The sequence below is a fragment of the Rhinolophus sinicus genome, chromosome 9 (assembly GCF_057876585.1).
Source record: "Rhinolophus sinicus isolate RSI-liver-muscle chromosome 9, RSI-T2T, whole genome shotgun sequence".
In the NCBI taxonomy this organism is placed as follows: Eukaryota; Metazoa; Chordata; class Mammalia; order Chiroptera; family Rhinolophidae; genus Rhinolophus; species Rhinolophus sinicus.
In genome coordinates, this window is record NC_142509.1 from 33,108,402 (window position 1) to 33,132,692 (window position 24,291).

Consider the following 24,291-nt stretch of genomic DNA (forward strand, 5'->3'; position numbering starts at 1 on the left):
TCCCTGCCCTTGTCTGATGTTTACTATAACACCAAGAGGCTCAGAGAGGTGGAAACATTTGCCCAAGGTCACACAGCTACTAAGTTGTCTGGCAAGTTCTAATTCCACACTACACGATTCCAAAGTATGTGCTTTATTATTATTATATATTTGCGAGATGAGTGTTACAAAGAACTCTTATATCCTCACCCAGAATATTTCACATTTCCCCTCATTCTATAGGTACCTCTTAGCAGTATTATTATATTTGAGTGCATGTTGCAGATATTACACCCCTTTACTTTTTAAAAAAATACTTTGTTTTTCAGAGCAGTTTCAGGTTTACAGCAAAATTGGGCAGAAGGTCCAGAAATTTCCTACATATGTCTTCCCCCCACTATCGACACTCCCCGAAGTGGGACATTTGTTACAATTGAAGAACCTACATTGACACATCGTCATCCAGGCCCCTTAACTCTTGTGTGCCCTAAGAACATGGCTGCTTTCTCTCTGTCTCCTGGTCCTCCCCTCTGGGATGGACCACACCCTCACCCACCCAACAGATATTCATGGTGCTTCTGATAGGGACGCAGTGCTGGACACTGCCCCTCGGCCTGGGCATCCATTCCTCCCTGTGCCACGGTGTGTGTGTGTGTGGGGGGAATGAAACGTCCACTTCTCAGACTCCCTGCAGCCGGAGTTCTGGTTGTATTTAGATCATGTTAAAGGAGGGAGGCAGAAGCCGCCTTCCTGCCATACTGGTGGCTGCCAGCTTCTGAGAGATGTTTGTGGCTGCCGTCCTGGGTCTGGACCCCAGCTTCGAGGGTGTGAGGCAGTAGGGATGGCAGCAGCAGCAGCCTGACTTCTGATTTAGCCATGGGGGGTCCAATCTTGAAACCAATAGTCCAGTGGTGGCCCCAGCCTCCTCCAGCCGGTCCAGGGGTTTCGATGGATTCCCTGGCTGCTTACGACACCTGGAGTACTTTCTGTTTTCTGTGCTGAGCCTTGACTCAGTGGGACTTTGTTGCTGGACTAGAAGTCAGCAGTGCCTCCTGCATGGACCTGGTGGATTTACTCTGGAGGGCAGAGAGAAACATGCTGAGCACTGTTGTTTGGGTATTGGCTCACGTTTAGGCATTTGGGATGGAGGATCCCACTGGTGGCATTCCAGCAGGTCAGGAGAAAAGATAGGAACTCAGTAAAAATCCAAGAAGGCAAGTAGGACATGGCATCAAGATGTAGGAACTGGGGGGATGAAACAGGAAGGTTGAACCAAAGGAGGCCTCCAATGAGGAGGCCTCTGTCCGTGTCTGTAGCAGACAAAGCTAGCCCATCTGGACATGCGCTCCTGCTACCGGCTGAGCTCAGAGAGCTTCTCAAGAGTCCAGACACATACTATAGATCTGTGAGCATCTTCCTGCATCCAGTCCAGACATTGCTAATCAATCACGGCACTCATGCCACTACCTTCCTTTATGGCATCAATGGCAGACATCACCAAGTGATTAGGTCACTCTTCCCAACTCTGTATCCATTCTGCAGGATCCTTCAACACCTAGGGCTCCAGGCAGCCATGACCATCTGAGTGTGACTAAAAAATGAGATGAAAACCCTGCCATCCCCATGAAAAGTTCTTGAACTGGGAAAGGAGAGGTCACTGGGAGGTCAGGGATGGGTTTAAGAGGAGGAAGGATTTGAGCGGGTGTGGATGGGCAGAGAGAAGTCAGGGAGAAGGAGGACATTCTCGGCAGGCGCAGGGTACAGTGTGGGATGCAGCTGAAGCTAGAGAATCATACGGGTGATGGAGAAGCTGGAAACCCAGCCCGGTGCCAATCTATGGAGTCTGGACTCCAGCGTGTAGGCCACAGAGGGGAGGGGGTATGTGAGATGGGTCGTGCTGTCTGATACAAGGGGAATGCAATGAAGCTCAATTGGGCTGGATAAGCAGAGTGGGCTTCCGGGAGGAGAGAGCAGAGCTGGGAGGCAGAAACATCAGCTGGGAGGCTGGACTGAAGAGTAGAGTGGATTCTCTCTCTCTCACACACACACACACACACACATCTGGCAGGTGCCCCTGAGTCTCCCCATGCCGAGGGCTGGTGTCCATCTGTCCATCTGGTATGACCACTGATTTTCTGGGCTTCACACAGCGGCCTGTGGAGGGTACAGAAGATGTTAGTTACCCTTAGCCTTCCTTGAGAAGCCAAGACGACATGGACAGACAGGACACGGAGGCATGGGGGCACACCTGGGCCCTGACTGGGCCCTGCCCCTTTGGGAGGAGTCATGCCCCTCCCTGGACCACACTGCTCCCCAGCAAAACACGCTCCTCTCTGTACCACAGGTCTCTCACCTTCACTGGCCATGGCTGGATGGGGTTGCCATCCCTGCCCATGCAGCACAGGGCAGTCATGCAGGCTGTAGCTTCCTTGGCCAGCAGGTCCCAGCGGGCATTGTGGCCCAGGTTGCCTGTTGGGTCAGCTGGATCCAGAATGATGGGCCTGCAATTCCCATCCAGGGTCAGTCTTACTCCTGACAACATTTGGGTGTCCCCCTGTGGGATTGGTTGGACCAATTTCCTCCCTCACCCAACACTCTGTAGGGGTCAGGGGCAGGGCCCAGAGACTCCTCTGTGCTCTAGGCACACACACTAGAGGACAGGATAGAAAATAAGCTACACATAGGCCCCTTCTGCACCCAGGCAGACATTACCAATCAACCATGCTTGCCCCTTCTGCATGTAAAGCAAGCATTGTTAACCACAGTTAATCAACCACAGCACTGGTTCCACTACTCTCCCTTCCTGCACCCCTGGTCGAAGTCACTAACTGATGAGGCCACTCTTTACAGCTGAGCCAATTCACACCTGCAGAGAGCTTTTTAGCACAGCACTCTAAGTAGCCACTACCCACTGCCTGAGATGCATCACAACTTGATGAAACCTCTCTGTTGTCTCTGTAGCAATTCAGAGACGGGCAAAATCCCAAAGAATGAGACATGCTTATGTTACCTGGTGGGTTCACAGGTGGGGTCACCAGGTTTAACAAATACATATAGAAGCTGCCCAGTTAAATTTGCATTTCAGATAAACAATGAACAAGGGTTGTTTTTTAAAGCATAAGTATATCCCAACTACTGCGTGGGACATACTTACACTAAAAAGGTATTCACTGTTTCTCTGAAATCCAAATTTAACTTGGAGTCTTGCATTTCAACTGGCAACCCTCTTCACAGGTGACCAGGAAACTGACTGCCTGTTCCTCAGGTGCTAAGCATAGCACTTCTAGAAAAGAGCTCAGTTCTAGAAAGCGGATTTTCCTGTCTCTGCCCTGTGCCCTCAGGAGGTGGAGAGAGAGTGAGTCACCCTAGATCTGAGGCTCTGGGCCATGGGGCGTGGGCCTGAACCTGGGCTTCCGAAGCTGCTGCTCCAGGAAGTCTTTGATGGTCTTGTTCTCACGGTTGTAGTTGATGGTCCAGTAGACACAGAGCTGGCGGTACTGGGTGACCAGCTCCAGGACAGTGCGAAAGCCCTCAGCCATGTTGAACTGGGGGTCCTTCCCGCCCTGCTCCCAGGCATACACCGTCAGGAGTTCCAGCCCATGCTGGGGGGGCAGGGAGCCTTTCCCCTTGGGCATCTTGTTGCACTGGGGAATGAGGAGAAAGATGATGTATTGGTCCGTACTGGCAATGAAGATTTATGGGAAGGGACCCTCCCAGAGCCAGCAAACCCATCCCCAAGCTTTTACTGAGCACCTACTATACCAGATGCCTTGCCTTGCATTATCCCAGCAAGTCCTGTGACATGGTTACTTGTAGGTCAGCCCTATTTTACTAAGAAAGCTAAGGTCCCACAGCTAGGACAAATCCCTCTTTCTGCTCCACAAACCCAGGCTGCCAGCCAGGGCTGGGCCAGCCTCCTCCCAGGAAAGCACTCCAGAGGCCGAGCCAGGGCCACTGGCGGGGCGGCCCCCTCGTCCCTGAGCCAAACCTGCTGGTACCAGTGCTTCACCAGTCGGATCAGACTCTTCAGCTTGGTGGGGCGAGAGACGATGAAGTCCCGCTGCAGCTCTGTGAAGCAAGAGGAGTATTCGCCCGCATTGTGGAAGCTGTGGATGAGGTCCACGTAGACCTGAGGGCTGGGCCTGGAGCGGGAGACCAGCTGGCCTGGAAACAGAGGCAAGGAAAACCGCACTTCATTTCCCAGAGTCAGAGTGGTGCCAACTAAAGTACTTCCGAGATCTCCTACTTGGGTATTTCCCTATGGGTGGTCTGGGACCCCCCTGCGAGGCCACGGGGTATCCTTAGGTGGAGCACAAACATAGCGTGACCCAGTGTGAGTGAAATCCACGGCGAGCATCTTACTCCCTTTTCTGCCCCCTTTTAACCTACACGTTTCCCCAACATGGAGAGAGTCTCAGCTGGGAGCTAACATGTCTTCAAGGTTCTCTGACATCTGCTCATCTCTCTATCAAAGGGACAGAGCCTCCTGCAGGTGACAGAACCATATGTGGTGAGAGATGACACCACCCTTCTGGTTCCAGTGCACTTACAGGCATTCCTTGAGAGTCGAGCTCTCACTCTCTGAACTGAGGAATTGAATAGATTCCTGATACATTTCTGGGTCAACCTCTCCCTTGCTACTTGTTTTGCAAAATACAGGAACCAAATACTTTGGGATATGGGGGATTCCCTCAGTCGGCAAACTCTCCTGTCCAAAGTCAGAAATGAATAGATACAAAGAGATTTGTGTCTGTTTTGTTCAGGGATTTATCTTCAATGCCTGGAAGAGTGCTGAGCACATAGTAGGTGCATTTATTGACTGGACTGATCGAATGGGTCTGTAGCAGGGGGGGAGGGAGTACACAAATACTCGATGCACGGAAACCCTTCGATGTCCTTCTCATCCGATGGACACACTGAGGCTCAAGGTGGAGGAATCCCTTGTTCAAGGTCATACAGCATATTGCTGGGAATTGCTGGGACGAAAACCCAGCGCAGGGCCACTGTTAGTCCATGTAGCCCCTTTGTGTAAATTAGGAAAAGGTGCCCCTTTCTCCAAACACTTTGCAGGGAAGTTGTGATAAACACACACACCTACAAGGCTGACGATATGAACAGGTGTGGTTTGGTTGTGCGCTGCACAACCTCTACAACTGCCCCTGGCAGCCCTGCCTCTGCTTTTCTCCTGCTCGGGACTAGGCCCGGGCACCTCACCGAGGGCATCAAAGGCTGGCAGCACGTCGAAGTCCACACTCTGATCCAGCATCGTCTGGGACGCCAGCGAGAAGCTCAGCACGCGGGGATTCTCCCACTTGGAGATCTCAAACTTCACTTCGAACTGCTTCTCCTGCTGACATGCCTCCAGCTGGGCTCGGATTTCCGAGATGATGTCTGCCCGCCTGTTTCCTTGCTCGGTGAACTGGCTGAAGCAGCTGAGGAAAACCACTAGGTCCGCATCCGAGCGGCCTCGCAGAGCTGTGCCTTTGGCTGAAGAGCCGCCCTGGGGAGGACATGACAGGTGGCTTGACCCCAGAAGTACTGCTTGATGTCCTCCTGCCAGAGCCCATGGGCTCTGGACTCTGAGTTAAGAATTTGCTGTGTGACCTTGGGTAAGTCACCTAACCTCTCTGTCTTACATCTTTAACATGCAGTTACAACATGGCATAGTTGTGAGAAAAAGAAATGTGCAAGGCATAAGTTTAAATCCTTCAACACGTGCAAAGTTTCTCATTGCATCATGTTTAGGGGTTGGGAGGGATTTGAGAATTTTCTTTTTCTTTTTTTAGGCCTGCAGTTGGATCTCAAGCTTATCTCCATCAGGAAGAGCTTTTAAAAATGATTGTTGCCTGGCTCCTATGCCCCTGAGACTGTGACAGGCCTTGTCCATATGATGGGCCTTGGCACCACTAAGCTTCATTTTCCTGGGAGGCGGATGGGCATCAGTATATATATATTTAAAAGCCTGTGTGATTCTAAGTGAAGCCACAGTTGAGAACCAGTGGCTTAGGCTACCGTCCTCAAGTGTTATGGATGAGGAAGGCAAGGATCAGAGAGGGGAAGGTATTTATCTGGGGTCACACAGCAAGTCACCAGGCCTGGGACTTGTCACTGGCTGAATCTATGCTGACACTCTTTCCAGAGCTAACCTGTGTCTCCCCGTGACTCCAATTGTGAACTGTGGTCATATCTGGTGCAGTGGATAATGTGACTTTTTGTACACTCCAGCATCCTTTCCACCTTCTGGGACCAGCATCTGGGTTTTCTTTGGGGGATTCATTCGTCCCCCACACTCAGCCCATGAGGCCCACACGGGGCTGACTCCATCATATGACCCAGGCTTGGCCAGTCAGCGCCTGAGGTCTCCCTGGCGTTCGTGATTGGCTAAGGCATATATAGTCAGGCTAATGAAACTCAATTTCAAGGCTTCTTTGAATTTTGAGAAAAGATAATTCCTCTTTCTAGAAGCTTAGAGAGGCCAAGGACCATCATATGGACAAGGCCTGTCCAAGATAAAAGAGCCAAGAGCTAGGAAGAAAAGCTGTGTCCTGATGACCTTGCATAGGCTCCTGGATCAGGCTCTGCCTGAAGGCAGATCTACTCCAGGGCTTTCCATTTATATCAGCCAACACATTCCTTTTTGTTGCTTCTTTTGAGTTGGCTATCATGAGCAACCAAAAGAAACTTGGTGGAAACATCTGGGCCCTACCTCAGCCATTCACCCATGAACACATTCTGTTTTCTCCTCTCTACTTGGCCTTGTGCTGGTTTCTGCAGGGGCCACAGAAGTGGGTAACGCTTGGCATGGGCCTAGGAAAGATCACCAGCATACAGGACCCTCTTTGTCTACAGCTTTCTGGGGACTCACCTTGACCACCTTGAGCACTTTGATGGGAGAATTCTGGAAGCATTTTTCCCTCAGGAATGCGCAGATGGTATCAACAGCCTTGTTCACTTGAGTCAGGAACTGGCGGTCGGGCTGGAGAAATTCACTGATGAACTTGTCGAGGTCCCCGGCTGGGGTTTGGTACAGGAGAGCGGGCTGCAGAGAGAACCCAGGGAGGGCCAGCTCCAGACAGATTCCCTGTGAACACCCAGGCCCTGTTCCTAGATATCCTATGAAGACAAGACTCCCACTATCTCCTTTATCTCCTTTTTCTCCTCAACTAATTGGCAGATTGCAGCATCAAAGGGACCAGAGTTCAAGTTCTGGTTCTACTACCACAACAAGCCTGTTTCTCCATCTTTAAATGGGGGCGAGAATGAGGCCTAGGCCTCACTGGATTGTCTTGAGTATTAAGCACAGGCTATGAGATTCTGTGACAAAATAACAAATGTGATAAAATCATATCCTTTGGGAGCTGCAAAAGGCTATTGTCTTAAGTGGGGTTCGCCAGAAGCAGGGCCTGTGACGGGGATTCTTGTGCATGCGATTAACTGGGACAGTGCTTGCAGGAAGCAGGAAAGGGTGGAGAAGGCTTAGCTGGAGAATGCTTTTTCCGAATCCCACAGGCAGCTCTGGAGCATGAACTGCATCATAGAAATGGTCCTGCCTTGAAACAAACAAGGGTAAGCCATTTGTGTCCATGTCGCTCAGGCACTGGCTGGGATGGCACAACTTGTGCCTTGGCTGTCAGCCATCAGCATCCAACACTCCTAGCAGCTGGACATATGTGCACCGGCAGGCACAGGGGATGTAGGATGGGGCACCAACAGCGTCTACTGCTTCCGGGACCCATCTCTTACCATCACATCCCAGGGTTGCACAGGTGTCCCTTTTGTACCCATCAAGCAGGCCTGCATCTCCAGGGCTGCTGCCTCCTGGGCCAGTAGCTTCCAGCAGCCCTGGCCCACGTTCCAGGTGGGGTCGGCAGGATCCAGGACCAGGGGCCTGGGGGCAGAGTGGGTGGGCAAGCAGGTGGGAACCAGTGAAGGAGCAGGGCAGTGGGAGAGACTGAGAAGGGGCATGGGGGCTGGGGAGAGGGAGAAGAGTGTCAGGACCTTAGAGCTGGCCCAATGTTGCCCAAGTGCAGGAGGGCCCCTGCCTGGCTGCTTTGCTCCGGAAGCTATTGGGTAGCCCTTAATTTGAGATATGATATTGTACTGTGTTAATAAAACTGGCCTTGGCTGCTGTGGGCCTCCTTTTCTGTGCTTCCTCAGCAGAGTCCTGAAGGAAGCAGAATGAGGAGGAGGGCTGGGGCACCCAAACTCCACCCTGGACCCCTCCTGGGTACAGTGACTCCAAGGTGACAATGGAGGAGAAGGATGATGCAGGGCAGGAAATGAGGTCGCGGTCTGCACCTGGGTTTCCGGAGCTGGCCAAGAAGGTGTGTTCGGAGAGCTGGGTCCTCAAAGCTATAGTTGACTGTCCAGAAGACACAGAGCTGCTGGTGCTTCTGGACAAGCCCCAGGACGGTCCGGAGGCCTTGGGCCATGCTGAAACGGTCCTCCCCACAGCCCCGCTCCCAGGCGAAGATGGTCAGGAGCTCCAGGGCATAGGCTGGGGGCAGGGATGGCCGCTCTCCTTTGTTTTGAGCTGCAACCTAGGTCACCCAAGGCCAATCAAAGCATCAGTGGATGTGAGCCCCTACCGTGTGCCAAGCATGGTCCTAAGCACTTGCAGAAGGCGGGGACTATAAAAAACAAAACCCCAGGAAGAATAGAACCTTGGGGATGGCTTGGCTCACTCGTCTCATTTTACAGATGGATAAACTGAGGTCCAGAGGAGGACAGTGACTTGTCCGAGGTTACACAGTGAGACCAAGAATCTCAGCCTTGGTCTTTGCCAAGAGTTGTTTCTGAAAGGGTGTATGGGGTAGATGTACAGGAATGGGGGCTGCAACATGCTCATCTTGGTATCCCAACACCCATCACAGCAGTGAGCAACAGTGGGTGTGCAGTAGATGTCTGTTGAATAAATGAGTGCACGAATGTGAGTTGGCACTCAGAGAAGTGTTTAGTGAGGGAGCGTTGAAGGATGCTCAGGATTTAGCACAATTTGCACAGAAGATGGTGATTGGGGAACAGCATAAGCAAAGGTTTGAAGGTGAGAAAGAACAAGGAAAGCATTAGTGATGTGAGGAGAGAGGAGAAACAGACGGCTAGAGAGGGGCTGTGAACCTCACCAAGGTAACAAGGTTCTTTGCACTTGATGAAGACAAGATTCTCTCTCAGCCAGGGGCTTCCAGGTCTGAGCAGGATATGGAGGATGGAGGAGGCGGGCCTTCCGCTTGGGATGGCCAATAAAAAGCGAAGGAGGGGAGCTTGCTGCAAAGGGGAGGAGCTGATTGGCCGAGGCAAGTGCCATGACAGCAACTGCTTCCTGGGAGAAGCAAGGGAGTATGGAGGTCTCACCTGATGGTACCAGTGCTTCACTAGCAGAATCAGGTTCTTCAGCTTGACTGGGCGAGTGTTCACAAAGTTTCTCCGCAGCTCTGCGAAGCAGGCCGCGTGCTCGCCCTCTTGGCAGCCGCTGTCGAGGAGGGTTGAGTAGACCTGGGGCTCAGGTTTGGCGCCAGAGCTGAGCTGCCCTGTGGATGTTTGAGCACTTTGAGGGCGCAATTCTAATGGAGCAGCAGCATTTCCCATCCCAGCCACTCACCAGCCTTTAGTTTTTTAACATTAATTATATAACCTTGCCATCAATAATGTACAATCTATAACATAGACTAACAATCAGGACTATTATTATTTCTTAGCACCAACTACACACGTGTGCTGGGTGCTTTTCAGTAATTTTCACTAACCCATCCAATAACTCTGCAAGATGTGTAATCTTGAACCCAAACAAGCTGTATAGGAAAGTGGTTAAGACAATGAGCTTTGGAGACAGACAGGCCTGGGTTCAAACTAGCTGTGTGACCTTCCCTCTCCGAGTCTCGGTTTCCTTATCTTTAAAAGGGAGATAATAAATAACATCTAGCTCATAAGACTATGGTAAGAATCAAATGAAATCTACATGTAACGTGCTTAGAACAAAGCTCAATAAACATTAACTGTTGTTATTATTAATATTATCTCCCAGAAGAGAAAAACAAAGCATAGAAAAGAAACTGCCACCCTTCTCTTTCATAAGGCTGGCACTCTGGAACAGATGCCTTCTCCTTGAAAGGTGATGTAAAAAGGTCCCCCACTAACAGACAGAGGCTTCAAGGAAGCTTGCCATCAGGACTCTGGGTGGGAGTGGGTGGGAAGAAAAGATCCCCCTTGAGAAACTGAGATCCCAATCCAGATGTGAGATCCAAATTTACAGTATGTGCACAGTAAGGAAATCCCAGGCTATTCAATTGATGTAAGACTGGCCTGGGAATTACTGAAACTCTTGGAGCTCAGCTAGAAGCAAAATAAAAACTTGGTTCCCTGAGGATATTTCTCCAACCTAGAGCAGAAGGAACTTCCACAGGAAAAGGAAAGAATACAAAAGCTCCACATATCCCAGAGATGAGCTCACGATAAAAAATTACAAACCACATGAGAAAATGATCCACCCTGAGGGAGAGGCAGGCAATACAACAAAGAGGAGAATGAACACTCCAGGAATTTGAGAATATAAGTCCATCTCAGAGACTAAAACAAGCTTATTTAAAATAATTAAAGAGATAAAAGAGTCTGAAGCCACAATGAAAGAATAGGAGCCTAGGAGCAAATAACAGGTTGATTTGAGAAACAGCTACATAGCACTTCTACAAATGAAAAATAAAGTCATTGGGATTCATTACAAATTAAGGAAAGGTAGTAGATTAAACACATTTGAAGAGACTGAATTGGAAGATAGATTTGAGCAGCTGGCAGCCCTGAGAGATAGAGCGATGGGAAATAGAGAGATGAAGAGACGTGGAGGATGAAGTGATTTAATAGTAGTTGCAGAAGTAGAGAATAGAGAAAACACAGGAGAGGCATTATTTGAAGAGATATTGGGAGATATTTCCCCAAAACTAAAGGAAGAATTGAGTTCTCCGATTCAGGAAGCACAACAAATTCCAAACAGTATAATTATAATAAAATAATCTATATACAGACATATCAGAAACGGAAGAATACTATGAACAAAAGAAAGTCTTCAAAGCTACACAAAAGGAAAATAAAACCACACACGTCATTATTATCATCAGCAGCAATCGTCATCATCATTATCATCAACAAAGAAATAAACTGACAGCCGACTTCTCGTCAGCAACCGTAGAGGCCAGAAGACAATAGAAATGGAGGAGAACTGTCAAATATTTCCTTTAAGAGTGAAGTTGAAACAGAAGGATTTTAGACAAAGTCTGAGAAAATATATCACTCATAAACCTTTCTGAAAAAGTACTACAGGATGTATTTCTGTAAGAAGGAAATGAATCCAGCAGGAAGAACTGGAAATTAAGAAGCAATGGTGAGGGGAAAAAATATTGCCAATTATGTTCACAGATTTTAATTAGCACAGGCTGTAAAAAAAACAAAAGCAAAAGAAAGTAATCTTCCCTAGTGTTAACCTCTTGTATGTTAGAATGCAGAAAAACATTATCAAAAGACCAGTACAACTCTATTAATTAGAAATAATGAGGATTATTACTATGATAAAAGGAACAATCCAAGAAAAATATAATTATGTACTTATGCATTTCTTAATAACATAGTCTCAAAATATTAAAATCAGAACTTTTCAGAATTCCAAGGAGAAACTGACAAATCTCCATTCAGAGCAGGAGACTTTAAGATACCCTATTCATAAATTAATGGACCAAATAAGCAGAAAATAAGTAACAAAAATCTGAACAAAGGTCATAAGCTAGATCTAAAGGATCTACATAGAAGCCTGCATTCAGCAAAGGAAAGTGTGCATTCTTTTCAACCATGGGAAACCTAGGAAGTGCCAACAAATTCCAAAGAATTGATATCACACAAGGGATATTTTCTTTGTAAAAATATAAGTGTCTAATCACTATGTTGAACATCTGAAATTAATACAATATTGTATAATATTATATATCAACTGTAATTGAACAATAAATTGAAAAAACAGAAAAAGATAACTAAATGCCCAAAGCACACAAACCCCCAAAACATTCAATTGGAAACCCATTTCCAAAAATATTCATGGAGGAAAGAACAAATCAGAACGTCATAATTAAAAGTATGAAATATTTAGACCTGACTGATAATAAAAATTATACATGTAAAACATTTGCTATGGACCTAAAGTGGTACTTTAAAGGGAATGTCTAACCTTAATTGCATTTATTAAGATTGGCAATTACTAAGCTCAGATTCAGCCCAAAAAGTTAGAAAATTAACCATAAAGGAAACCCTTCAAAATAAGGAAGGACATTTCAACATATAACTTCTTAGGGAAAAAAAAAAAATCCCAAACAGATATGGAGAATTGTTAACATTTGTGAAATCATAATTGGAGTGCATGGGTGTACGATGTCTATATAGTTTTCTGTATGTTTGAAACATTTTATAATTAAAACTTTTGTAAATTTAAAAGTACTAAATAGTTATGAATTGATGATGATGATGACGTTACGTACTTTTCAATGCTTAGTGAAGTAGGGGAATTAGGATCACAGAGAAGATTGCAAGCACCCTGTTATTTCCCTGGTCCCCTGGGATCCCAATTAGAGACAAGGCACTGGCTGGGCACCCCTCACCCACGGCATCAAAGACGGGCAGCAGACTGACGTGCATCCAGCTTTCTAGGGCCGTGGACACCAGCTGGAACTGCAAAGCCTCAGGCACGGTCTGGTTTGGAAACTTGAGGCTCAGGCCAGGGACTGGATCCTGCCACCAGGATTCCAGCTGTGCCCGCATATCATCGAGGATCTCTGAACGGTAAGTCCCCTGGTCCGTGTAGGTTTTGAAGCAGTTGAGGAAGATGACGAGTTCGGCATCACAGCCACCCCTGAGGTCTGTGCCCCGGCCGAATGAGCCACCCTGTAGAGGAAAGGACATCTCAGGCCAGTGACTCTTTCTTAAGCCTCAGTGTCAGGCTGTGACCCCACCAGCAGCCCTGCCTTTGCAGCCCTGAAACTGCTCTCTCACTGCTGTTGGGTCTGGGGGCAGGATGACAGACGTAGGCTAAACAAACCCTGTGGCTTCTGACTGTTTGTTAGAAGCCTGGCACAGTCAGACTGTATCTGCCTGTACCTGCCTTCTGGCCCAAAGCCTGCAAAAGTCGGACAATATATGGCAACAGATAATGGGGATGGGAGGTGGGATGGGGCATGAAGTGGGGACAGTGATCAAAGATTTCAGCCGAACACCTGCAGCCCCCACTGACTGCACATCCAGACCACAGGTTGCAAATTGAGGTTCCGGGGCCAAATAGGGTCTGTAGATGCACTCTGTTGGCCTGTTTCAATCAATCAATCAATCAATCAATCAATCAATCATCAATCAATTCATTCATTCACTCATTCATTCAACAGGAATTTATTGAGCACTTCCATGTATAGGGATGCGAGTAAATAAAAGTTACCTGTTCTCCTGGAACTTATATTCTATTGGGGGAGAGGGAGGCAGTGACAGTCAGCAAACAGTAGCCCCCAGAAAGTGCTAAGTGCTATGTGCAGGCCAGTAAAGTAAGGGTCCTGGGAGTGGAGTGCAGGTTGCAGTTGCAAATGGAGCAGTCAGTCTCCCTCGAGAAGAGGACTTGGAGCACAGACTTAGAAGAGGGGAGGGAGAGAGCCAAATAGATGGGGGAAGAACATTCCAGAAAGAGAAAACAGCCCGCAGGAATGTGTACCTGATATCAAGAAGCAGCCAGTATGGAGTAAGTGAAGGTCAGAGAGAGACCAGGGCCAGGCCCTGAGGCCACTGTATTCTCTGAGGATTTTGAGCTGAGAAGGGAAGTGATCTGATCATGGTAGCAGTGGTTTAAAAAATTGTATCATTAAAAAAAAAAAAAAGCTGGCACTTAAATATACGCCTCCAGCCAGCACACTAGCCTCAGGGGATGTCCACTTCCCTGGCCCATCCTCCTCAGCTGCGCTGCTGTGACTCCTTCCCCTCCCCACCGTGGTCCCCCGATAGGGTCCCATCGGTGTGTACACCCACCTGACTCACCTTGCTGACTCTTGAAGCCTTGTGGACACATTTCTGGAGGAGGCAGCCCAGGATGACGTCGATGGCCTTGCTCACCAGCTTCTGGAACTGTGGGTTTGGTTTCAGGTGGTCCTGGATGAAGCGGTCCAGCTCCTTGGCGGAGATCTGAGACAGATCCGAGACCATCCCGGGGGGACAGGGGGGGATGCTGGCAGCCTCTAAGGGGGCAGGAGCTGGGCAGGAGGGCTGCCTGCTCCCTGGCCTTGGCTGCACAGCATCCAGACTGCAGCTGTCCTTCAGGTTCTTCTGGACAGGGTCTTGCAGGACGTGGTCGTCCAAACCTGACTGTGGGAGGCCCTGGAAGTTTGTTGAAAGAGCTGTCTTACACGTGCAGAGGTTTCTACCATGTTTCCCTGAAAATAAGACCTACCCCGAAAATAAGCCCCAGTTAAGATCGTCAGCCAGACGGACGCATTTAGTACGTCATGACGATGTTCCGGAAGATGACATGACTGTATTTGAATACATGTAGATTGTTGTACATGAAAAAAATAAGACATCCCCTGAAAATAAGCCCTAATGCGTCTTTTGGAGCAAAAATTAATATAAGACCCAGTCTTATTTTCGGGGAAACATGGTATGTGCCTTCGCTTATCAGCCCCCTCCCATTGTATAGTCAGGGTGACTGAGGCTTAGAGAGGGAAAGTGGGAGTTGGCCCATATGCGCCTTTGGGCAGATTATAGAAAGGTGCCCTTATGGAGGGGAGAAATTATAAAACGTTCCCGCTGTGGTGGGCAGACACAGCTTGGTAAGCAGACTACACGGAGACACAGGCTTGGCTTGGTGATTAAATTGTTTTACATGCCCGCAGTCCCCATTTTTTTCAGTCTGTTCCACACCCATGGCTCCTGGTACACAGTAGATGCTCAGTAGATGAGCACATACATTATCTGTAAAATCCAAGGACCCCAAAAGCCCCCTCACTCACTGGCACCTTCCAGGGCTCCACAGCGCCCCCTGCTCCCTGAAGGAAGCACGGGCGGTCATAGCAGGACTCTGCCTCTTGGGCCAGCAGATTCCAGTTGCAGGCTGCCCCGTTCCCTACGTCCCACGTGGGATCAGCTGGGTCCAGGATCACAGGCCTGCAAATCCAGAGGGACAAGATGATTCTGGTTAGCAAGCTGGTCCAGATCAGGGGCTCTGGAGTCAAGCCGACCTGGTTCCAATTCCAACTCTGCTATTTTCCAGCTGTGAGATCTGAGGTAGATAACTTACTTCTATGAGAACTTACTTCTATGCCTGATTTGATGGGCTGTGGTGGAGATTAAATGGGAGCAACGGTCCTCAACTTTGCCTGCACATTAGAATCACAAGATACCAAGAGCTACCCCTGGTATCTCTGAGTCACACTCGATGATTTAGCAGTTTCATTCCTAGGTATAAGTCCAACACATACGCGTACGCACTGAAATACAAGGCCGTTTATCACAGCCCTCTTTGTAAACAGCCCAGGAGTGGAAACAACCAAAATGTACATCATGAGTAGAATGGAAAACATATTGTGATAAATTCACACAATGAAATACTATTCAGCAATGGAAGGGAATGGACCACAACTACACAAAACTATATGGATGAATCTTAAAGACTTAATGCTGAAAAAGAGAAGTTAAACAACAAAGGACATGCTGTATGATTCCATTTAAATAAGATTTAAAAACAGAACTACAATGACAATGGTCAGCATGGGTGACTTTTGGGAGGGGTTCACGGAGAACTCCTGGGGTGCTGGAATATTCTACCTTGATTTGGTGGTGGTTTCACAGGTATGTTTATTTCATAGAAAGTCACTGTCATGCCGGGTATTATGCGGGGTCTCAGCTCCCGCTCCCCACATAAGAATGCAGGATACGGTGAGGCCAAAAAGGAACACCCACGGAGCCATAGACAGGGGAGTAGTATACCACTATAGTCTTGCTGGCGGCTGGGTTGGAGATACAGGAAACAAAATCCACACGATCTGCAACCCGCCATGCTAACTGCAATCCACTCTTGCTAGCTCAGCCACCATCTTCTTGCTAGCCCCTATTTACTGCTAGCACAGCCACGGCAGTTATATTAGTGGCCAATGGCTCACTGGTTACAGCTGACGGCCAACTAGCCACAGCTGATGGCCATCCAATCACAGTCGATGGCCGTTTACTACCTGAGTCAGCACCTTTCCACGTGAGGCCGAGAGCCTGGAAACTGCACTCCTGGCTCTGTCCCCACAGTCACCAAAATGTGCACTTGGGATAGTATGTTATGTTAATATGGGAACCCCCTCACTATAGAACATTTGGTTTTAAATTTTTATTGGGGGATATTGGGGAACAGTGTGTTTCTCCTTTCCCCTAGTTTCTTAGCTCCTTAGCCCCTGGCTTTGAATACGCTTCTAATCAGTTTCTGAAGCCTAAACTAAAGATTGCTCCTAGAGAGAATCACAGAATGTCGCTCAGGTAACTACTTAAAAGCCTGTGGCTTCCCAACGTCCCCCAAGCCATTCGGACCCCACAGGTCACTTATACTTGTTGATTATAATCATTGAAGCCTAATGTTCTTTCCAACCCATTCTGGTCCCAGTTCCTGGACAATTGATGCCACCTGAATGACTGCTTGAATGGCCACAGGCTCTACAGAGCTAATGAATTTATTAATTAAAATCTAGTTTTCCTCATTTAGGGGCCGTGGGGATACAGAGGATACCCCAGCAAGATTGCCAGTCCCAACCAAAGAAGCCAGCATGGTCTTCCACGTGAATCTTGGGACCACTTCTTCTCATCTAAGATCAGATAGGGTGAGAGTTCTGTGAATCCCCCAATAGGTAGGGGCAGCTTATGCCCCTGCCCAGCAGGAAGCAGATACAGAAGAAAAGACCTCCTGTGCCTCAACTTCCCATAGAGATTTTATGGGGAATCACGTCTCTCAAGGAGAAAACAAGGCAGGCAGTTAGAGACAGGCATCTGGTCTCGCATTACCGCCCAAAAGATTTCCCCTCTCTGCCCAAAACTTCCCCTTTTCATTGTAATTATCTACCCCTATGAGGAACAAATGGGTACAAAAATACCCAACTAGATTAAACCGGCCACTCACACCTCCACAGTTTTAAAAAGATGACATAATAGCCTCTTGTCAATCACAGGTGACAATCAAGTGGTCCCACGCCCTGAAAGGAACAGCGCATTCTAGAGAATAAAGGTTAAAAATGCCAAGTCCTTGCCAGTCGGGCCCCTTTTTTGTGCCGAGGCCTTTGGTCCTGTGGGCCTTTTTGCCTTTTGAGCCTCTTCCTTTGTTTCTAATAACGCAACCTTGGGCCCTTGAGCCATTCTCTACTGCTCAGGTCCGCTCCTATTTCCTTGCAGTGTACTATCTCTTCTAATAAACTGCTTTTTCACTGCTTTATGCTGAGGAGGGCCCAACCTTCCATAACAATGTGTCACTAAAACGTTCATGCACAAAACATATAGCATATTTTTAAAAACTCCCACAAGTGGTTCTAATTTGCATCTGGAGCTGAATCCACTGAATTAGGAAGTGCACATGTAACATTTGGCTTTGGCCCTCAGTAGATACGACCTGTTTTATATTTGTTAATTATCTCCCCATGGCTCAGGCACAGGTGGGGTCCTAGGAGGTACCTGGGTCTCTCAAGTTGGCGCTGCAAGAACCTCTTAACGGCAGGGTCCTCGAAATCATAGTTGATGGTCCAGAAAACACACAGGCTCTGATACTGTTGGATCAGGCCCAGGACGGTCCGGAGGCCTTGGGCCAGGCTGAAGGCGTCCTTCTTACAGCCCTGTTCCCAGGCGTAGATAGTCAGCAGCTCTAGGGCATAGTCTGGGGGCATCTCCCTCCTCGTCTCCTCTGGGCACACCTGTAAGAGGACAGGGCAGAAGGCTCAGGATTAAGGGGAGGGAAGAGCTAGTTTTCTGCAGGACTTTGCTGGATCGCTCAGTGTCCGGGGTGGGAACCCAGCAGGCAGCGCCTGGGACGAGGTGCTGTGTTCCAAGCCTGTTCCGAGACCAACCTTGCGTTTCTCATCAGCCCTCACTGCTGGGCCTTCAATGGTGTGGTTGGCTCATATTCTGGTTGGGAAGGCAGAGGTATGAGATTCAAGGCCTCAGGCGTGGAGAGCAGTTAAGAGAGGCCAGCGGGTAGTCTGAGACTGTCACCTGTTCTCCCCATGTAAAAGCATGGCAGAACTTGCCCAAGGTCACACAGCAAGTCGGTGGCTGAACAAGAACTGGTATCCAGGATCTCCTCATACCAGACCTGCTTTAGGATGAGTGGTCCAACACAAGGACAGAGCCACGTGACTTAAGATTTGGGGTGGCCTGTTCGCTCTTCTCGAGTTACCCCTTCCCCAATACACAACAGTCTATCAACAAGTATGAACAGCATGGGGGGGGGGGGTATTCCTGAGGTTGAAGAGGGCGGTGTACAAACTTGCCATTACTTTATACTACACAGAAAATATTCCAGAGAGTTTCAAAGCCTAAATATGAAAAGAAAGTCTTAAAACCTTTTGGAAGGAAACATGGAAGAATAATTTTAGAAAGTCAGAATAAGCAAAGACTTCTTAAATAAGCCTCACAAAGCCTAAGTCACATAAGAAAAAGATGAACACATCTGATTCCATTAAAATTCAAACGTGTTTGGTGACAATAGACCTACAAACAAAATAAAAGAATAAGCCACAGACTGGGAGAATAGCTTTGCATTATATTAACTAAATAAACATCAGCACCCAGAGTATGTAAAGAGCTCCAACAAATCCACCACCAGAAAGCAGTGAACCCAGTAGAAAATAAAGGACAAATTACATGAACAGGCAATTCCCAGAAAGAGAAACATGAATGGCAGCTAAACAGAAGAAAATATTCTCACTGTCACGGAAGCACAAAATCAGTCATCGGCCTGGAGCCTGGATCCTGACTGGTGGCCTCACCTGGCGATACCAGTGCTTCACTAGCAGAATCAGGTTCTTCAGCTTGGCAGAGCGCGTGTTCACGAAGTTCCTTCGCAGCTCTGCGAAGCAGGCCGCGTGCTCGCCCGCGTGGCAGCCGCTGTCGAGGAGAGCCGAATAGACCTGCGGCTTGGGTTTCACGTTGGATCTGAGCTGCCCTGTGAGAGTCAAGGCCTGTGAGTCAAGAAGGGTGCTGGGGATACAGGATGGGGGGCTGGCACTGAGCTCAGCTTGGGGCGCTGGGAGAGAGTGAGGGAATGGGGGGAGGGAGGGAGGATGGATACACCAGTATGGGCGTTGAAGGATGAGGAAAAGTGCCTGGAGCTTCTCAGGAGGCAGGGAGGAAAGCTCCAGGCCAGAAGGGAGGGTCCCCGGCGGCCTGCCAAAGAAGGGCAGCCTCATTCCCAGAAGGTTAAACAGGAATGATGTTTCCAGCTGAGTCAGGAGTCCCTACCACCTGGCCGTTCTTTCCTCCCCGAGGATCCCTCAGGCCATACGAAAATACCACTGGACATACCTTCAATTAATTGGTGCCATGAGGAATGGAAGCCATGCCAGAGAAATGAAAGGCAAGAGGTTCTGACTCCTTAGCAGTAATTACTAATGTTTTCGAGCGCTTACTACCTGCCAGGCACTGTGTGGAAAGTTTTACCTGACTCTCCTCATTGTACCCCCACCAAAACCCTACAATCATTCACCTCGTTTTATAGCTGTGGAAACTGAGGCACCGAGAAATTCAGTGCTCTGCCCAAGGTTATATAGCTGGAGACAGGGCTGGAATGCACAGCCAGCTGACTTCACAGTATGTGCCCACTTCCCATGGGCCTGGCTGGGGAAAAGTAAACACTCCATAGTTTCCTAGGTTCTTGTCCTGACTTATTTGCTGTGTGACTGTGGGCGAGTTACTGTACGTCTCTGTGCTTCAGTGTCCCTATTGGTAAAATGGAAGATAAGACAGTACTGGCCTCATAGGTTTGTTTTGAGGAGTTCATGAGATAAAACATGTCAAGTGCCTGGAATAATTAAGCATTTAATAAGGAGTAGGTATCCTGTTTAATATATCTGTACCTAAAGGGTGGGTATACAGGCATGGGAGAATGTGGCTGTCTGCTAGGACATCATAACTCTGGGTAAAGTTAGGATAGCTACCTCCCAGAGCATCATGGTAAATAATAATAATAATAGAAAAAATAGTAATAGCAATAACAGAAATAACAAATATTCATACAGCCCTATCATGTACCATGCACGAAATTCATTACATGTATTAATGCATGCAGTCCTTCCAACAACTCCAGGACAAACTAGTATTGTCCTGTTACTATTATCTGCATTTTACAGATGTAGACACAGAAGCGTATTATATTAAATCAAGCATGGGTATCTGACAAAGGAAAATGCAAAAACCACGTGAATGCTTTTAAGATAAAATACAAGATTGTGCAGAATTCTGGCCTTGTCCCCAGACCCCTGCTGCTGGGCCCATGTCCATTTGCTCTCTTCCCTGGGGTATTTATGGAAGGGCTGAGCAGCCCTGCTCTAGGCAGTGACTGAAGGACAGTCACCCCAGTTGCTTGAGTGAGAGCCAAGCATCTTGACTCCAGGACCACAGATCCAGGAAGAGCTGGGCCTTCTGGGCCCTTGTGTGGCCCAAATACAATGTTTAGTTAAGAAACTGAAGCCCAGAGTGGGTGACTCAGGTCACACAGCCAGTTGTTGGCAGAACTTGAACTGGAAGCCCTGTCTTACTCCTCAGGATCTTGCCCCCAACCCGGGAATGGGCCAGGCACCCCTCACCCAGAGCGTCAAAAGCGGGCACCAAGCTAATATCCATCCAGTTTTCAAGGTCTGTGGATGCCAGTCGGAACTGGAGGACCTCGGGTGTGTCCTGCTGAGGAAACTGCAGGCTCAGACCGGGGACTGGGTGCTGACACCAGGATTTCAGCAGTGCCTGCATCTCCTTGAGGATCTTTGGACGGTGAAGCCGTTGGTCCTTATAGCTCTTGAAGCAGTCGAGGAAGATGACAAGTTCAGAATCACAGCCACCCCGCAGAGCTGTGCCCCGGCCAGAGGAACCTCCCTAGGAAAGACAAAACATAACTCGAATTCTACACTCTCCAATTCCAGTACCCACATGGGCTGGCAGGCAACTTGAGTAAGGCAAGTCGGCTGGATGGAGACTGTGGCCGCACAGCTCCGGGCATTCGAAGCCAGGCAGGAATGTGGGTCCAGGGCAGCCAGGTCTGAGTTTTCAAGAAAAGCAATTTTTATATGTAAATCCATGATTTCTAAAGGTTTGCAACTAACTTAAAAAAAAAATTAAAATTGTTGGTGAAACAAATTCTGGTTTGCAGAATACAGGTTCGCAACCTTTGTCCAGGGTCGGTACAAAGCAGTTACGTAATTTGCTGAATTTCTGAGACCTTTCTGACCAGTGTTTCTTTCTGCAAAGCTTGCCAGCCCAAGGAAGGAATGGAAATTTGGGAAGGGAATTCACATTATTAGTCTCTGCTCTGTGGTTCGCACTCTGTCAGATGTCTGACACCTGTAATCTCACTTCCCTGAGGCACCAAACAGTCTTGATATGGTCACAGATACAGAGTGAGGCTAAACTCCAGGGCCCCCTCTACTCCACCTTGTTCTCCTTGGTCCACCCCAGGCCCCCTGAGTGTACACTGGTGATACAGTAGCTGAAGCTCGTCTCTTCTCTGAGTCTGAGGCATCCTGAGGTCACAATGACAAAGTGACTAGAAGTAATCAGGCCAAAAAGGTGCCTGGGCCAGTGGCTTAACCACACCCAGTCTGACTGTTTCCCCATCCATTAAACAGGGGCAATAATCTACCTCATTGAATGTGATAAAGTGAGAGAAGACTCATTTAATGAGACAATGGTCACTGTCATTTGGTAATTGCTCAGTAAATTGGGCTATTCTGGCTATTACAGAGATGTATTATTTCTGCATCCTTAGGGTGAGGCATAGTCTGGTGAATGAGTGAGTGAATGAATGAATGAATGAATGAGAGGTGACCATTAGCAGCATAGATGCCAGAATCAGACTTTGAATCCTGACTGGACCTTTTACAGGCTTGGACATGCTACTTTAAGCGCTCTGTGCCTCAGTTTACCCATCTGTCAAGTAGGGGTTAATTAACACCTGGCAGAGCTGTTGTGTGCAGTGATGTATTCTCAGGCACTTTGAACGGCCCTGGAGCATAGCAAATGTTCTATATAGGTGTTAAATGAATGAAGACTGATAAAAACCCCTCCCCAGCCCCCTGCCCGTCCCCCATCTCAATGGGCCCCCGCAGCCTCCGAGGATTGTCCCTGTTTACAAATGGAAAACCTGAGGTTGCCCCTCCCCTGGGAGCCCACCTTGGCGATTTTCAGCACCCGCCACGTAGGGGCAGCGGCGTCGCGGAGACCCCTGCACTCCCTCAGGGCAGCTCCCAGGGCGCCGAGGGCGCGCCGCGCGGTTTCCACGAACTCCGTGGGCGGCTGCAGGCTGATCACCAGGCGGTCCAACTCGGTGGCGGAGGTGCGGTACAAGTCCATGTCCGTGGCCCGGCGCGTGGACAACGGGTGGCACGGGTTCTGCATGCGGGCTGTGGGCTCCGATGCGCTCGCGCTCTCTGGGTTTGCGTCCCAGGGTCTGCACGGTCCCCGGGTGCCTGCAGCGCCCCCTCCTACTTCCTGCACCAGGCGTGGGGCGAGGGAGGGGTGCTACTGACCCCCTCTCCTCCCGCTTCCCCGTTTCCTCCCGCTTTCTCCGGTTTGCCCCTCCCCTCTCGCTTTCAGTTTCGATTCTTTACGGAGCGCTGGGCCCTGGCACCCATTTCCCGGTTCCCTTCCCTGTGGCGGCTTTCTCGCCTTGGCCTTCCCTCTCTCAGCGCCGGGTCTCAGCACCTTCCCTGGGGGCCCCCAGCTCCGACCAACGACAAACGAAACACAATGGAACAAAACGCCTTTCCCGCAGCAGGTCCACAGAACACAGCGTTGGCAGCGTTTCAGAAACGTGCAGGATGTACGTGAAAATAAGGAACAGTTGCAGAATGCTTTTCCTGCCCTGCTTTACTTTTATCATTTCATTTAATCCTCCCCACAACCATGCTATAAGTGCTATTGTTATTACAGCCATTTCATAGGCGAGGAAATGAAGGTACAGAGAAGCCAGGCATGTGTCCAAGGCCACCCCGCTGGAAAGTTGTCAGACTGGATTGAAATCCAGCATCAGCTCGCACTACTACACACTATTCTTACACGAGCCAACTCCTCCTAAATACTTTATACATTTAATACAATTCCAATAAAAATTACATTTTTTAAAACTTTAAACACATCATTCTAAAGTGTCTGTAAGACTTCAGTTTTATTTTATTTTTTTTAAGTGGAGAAATGAGAAAGGAAAATCAGTTGAGAATGGTACCTCTCACACCATATCAGGTATTAAAACATTATAAAGCTTACAAGAGTTCAAGCCTTTGGGGACTGGCCCAAAACTAGGCCTCAGGTAAGTTGCGGAGTGGAGACCGCATCTCCCCGGTAGCCCATTGCTATCTTCATGGCCTGCCCTGTCTCTTTTCAGCTGCTTCCCGTTCTCCACCCAGGTCACCAGAATTTGCTTGCTTGAACTCTTTCTCAGGACTGGCCCATGCCACAGACCATACCCTCTTTATCACACTCAGAAACTCATTAGTCCTCTGCCCCATCACTCAAGAATTCCGCATTTACTCTGCCTAGGAGGAAATCTCAGCTAACAAAGAACCTTAACAAGAGCTTCCTGAAGTTTGCCTTCACCAAAAGGAGATAGATGGGGTCAGAGGGTGAATTTCAGAGATCAGAGGGAGAGATGGTGGACTGCCAGTGTGTACACAGTTTATAATTTGAGTAGTGAGTGCCACGTCACTGGGGGCATTTAAGTATAAGAGGAAGACTGTTGTAGGTTAGATGTTGTGGAGCCAGGTGCCTCTACACAGCCATGATTTTCATGCTCATGCATTAATCACGGTCATCATCCGGATGCACAGGTCACTTAGAAATCTTCCCTGTGAGATGGGGGACTGAACACACACTGAAGATCCTACTGAAATGACAGCAGAGATATATTAAAAGTATCATGCCACTCAACAGGTTGGACATTGAGAGAGAATGCCATCCAAGAACCAGAACATTTGAGGCATTTTTAGAAAGTAGAAAGCAGAAGGGTCACGATTGGATCAAGATGGTAGACTGCTCATATGTACCTGCCTTCAACTCCCACCCTAGACCTCTAAGAATAACAGG

At 48.5% G+C, this 24,291-nt stretch overlaps 1 protein-coding gene across 3 annotated transcripts; it reads right to left on the bottom strand.

The window, feature by feature from the left end:
• Nucleotides 1–117: 117 nt before the first annotated feature.
• OAS3 (2'-5'-oligoadenylate synthetase 3) lies at nucleotides 118–23,087 on the bottom strand. Of its 3 annotated transcripts, none has more exons than XM_074321950.2 (16): nucleotides 22,384–23,087; nucleotides 20,808–21,090; nucleotides 18,993–19,168; nucleotides 17,683–17,918; nucleotides 15,000–15,147; nucleotides 14,017–14,361; nucleotides 12,612–12,894; nucleotides 9,331–9,506; nucleotides 8,278–8,519; nucleotides 7,723–7,867; nucleotides 6,845–7,018; nucleotides 5,194–5,479; nucleotides 3,968–4,143; nucleotides 3,385–3,623; nucleotides 2,333–2,480; nucleotides 118–2,133 (listed from the first exon to the last, which is right to left on the bottom strand). In XM_074321950.2, exons 1-16 carry the CDS (start codon nucleotides 22,606–22,608, stop codon nucleotides 2,122–2,124), a joined length of 3,294 nt encoding a protein of 1,097 aa, XP_074178051.2. In that variant the 5' UTR covers nucleotides 22,609–23,087; the 3' UTR covers nucleotides 118–2,121. The 3 variants fall into 3 exon arrangements, with proteins under 3 accessions (XP_074178051.2, XP_074178050.2, XP_019589648.3); XM_074321949.2 differs by having other exon boundaries at nucleotides 14,994–15,147; nucleotides 22,384–23,084; XM_019734089.3 differs by having other exon boundaries at nucleotides 14,026–14,361; nucleotides 14,994–15,147; nucleotides 22,384–23,080.
• Nucleotides 23,088–24,291: the final 1,204 nt, after the last annotated feature.

Excerpts from the sequence above, each read along its gene's own strand:
- OAS3 (XM_074321949.2), bottom strand. The coding sequence starts at position 22,608 with ATGCAGAACCCGTGCCACCCGTTGTCCACGCGCCGGGCCACGGACATG. Across the intron at positions 12,895-14,016 it reads GAGTCAGCAAGGTGAGTCAG|GGTGGCTCATTCGGCCGGGG; the intron begins GTGGGTGTACAC and ends TTTCCTCTACAG. Across the intron at positions 7,019-7,722 it reads TGCAACCCTGGGATGTGATG|CCCGCTCTCCTGTACCAAAC; the intron begins GTAAGAGATGGG and ends TTCTCTCTGCAG.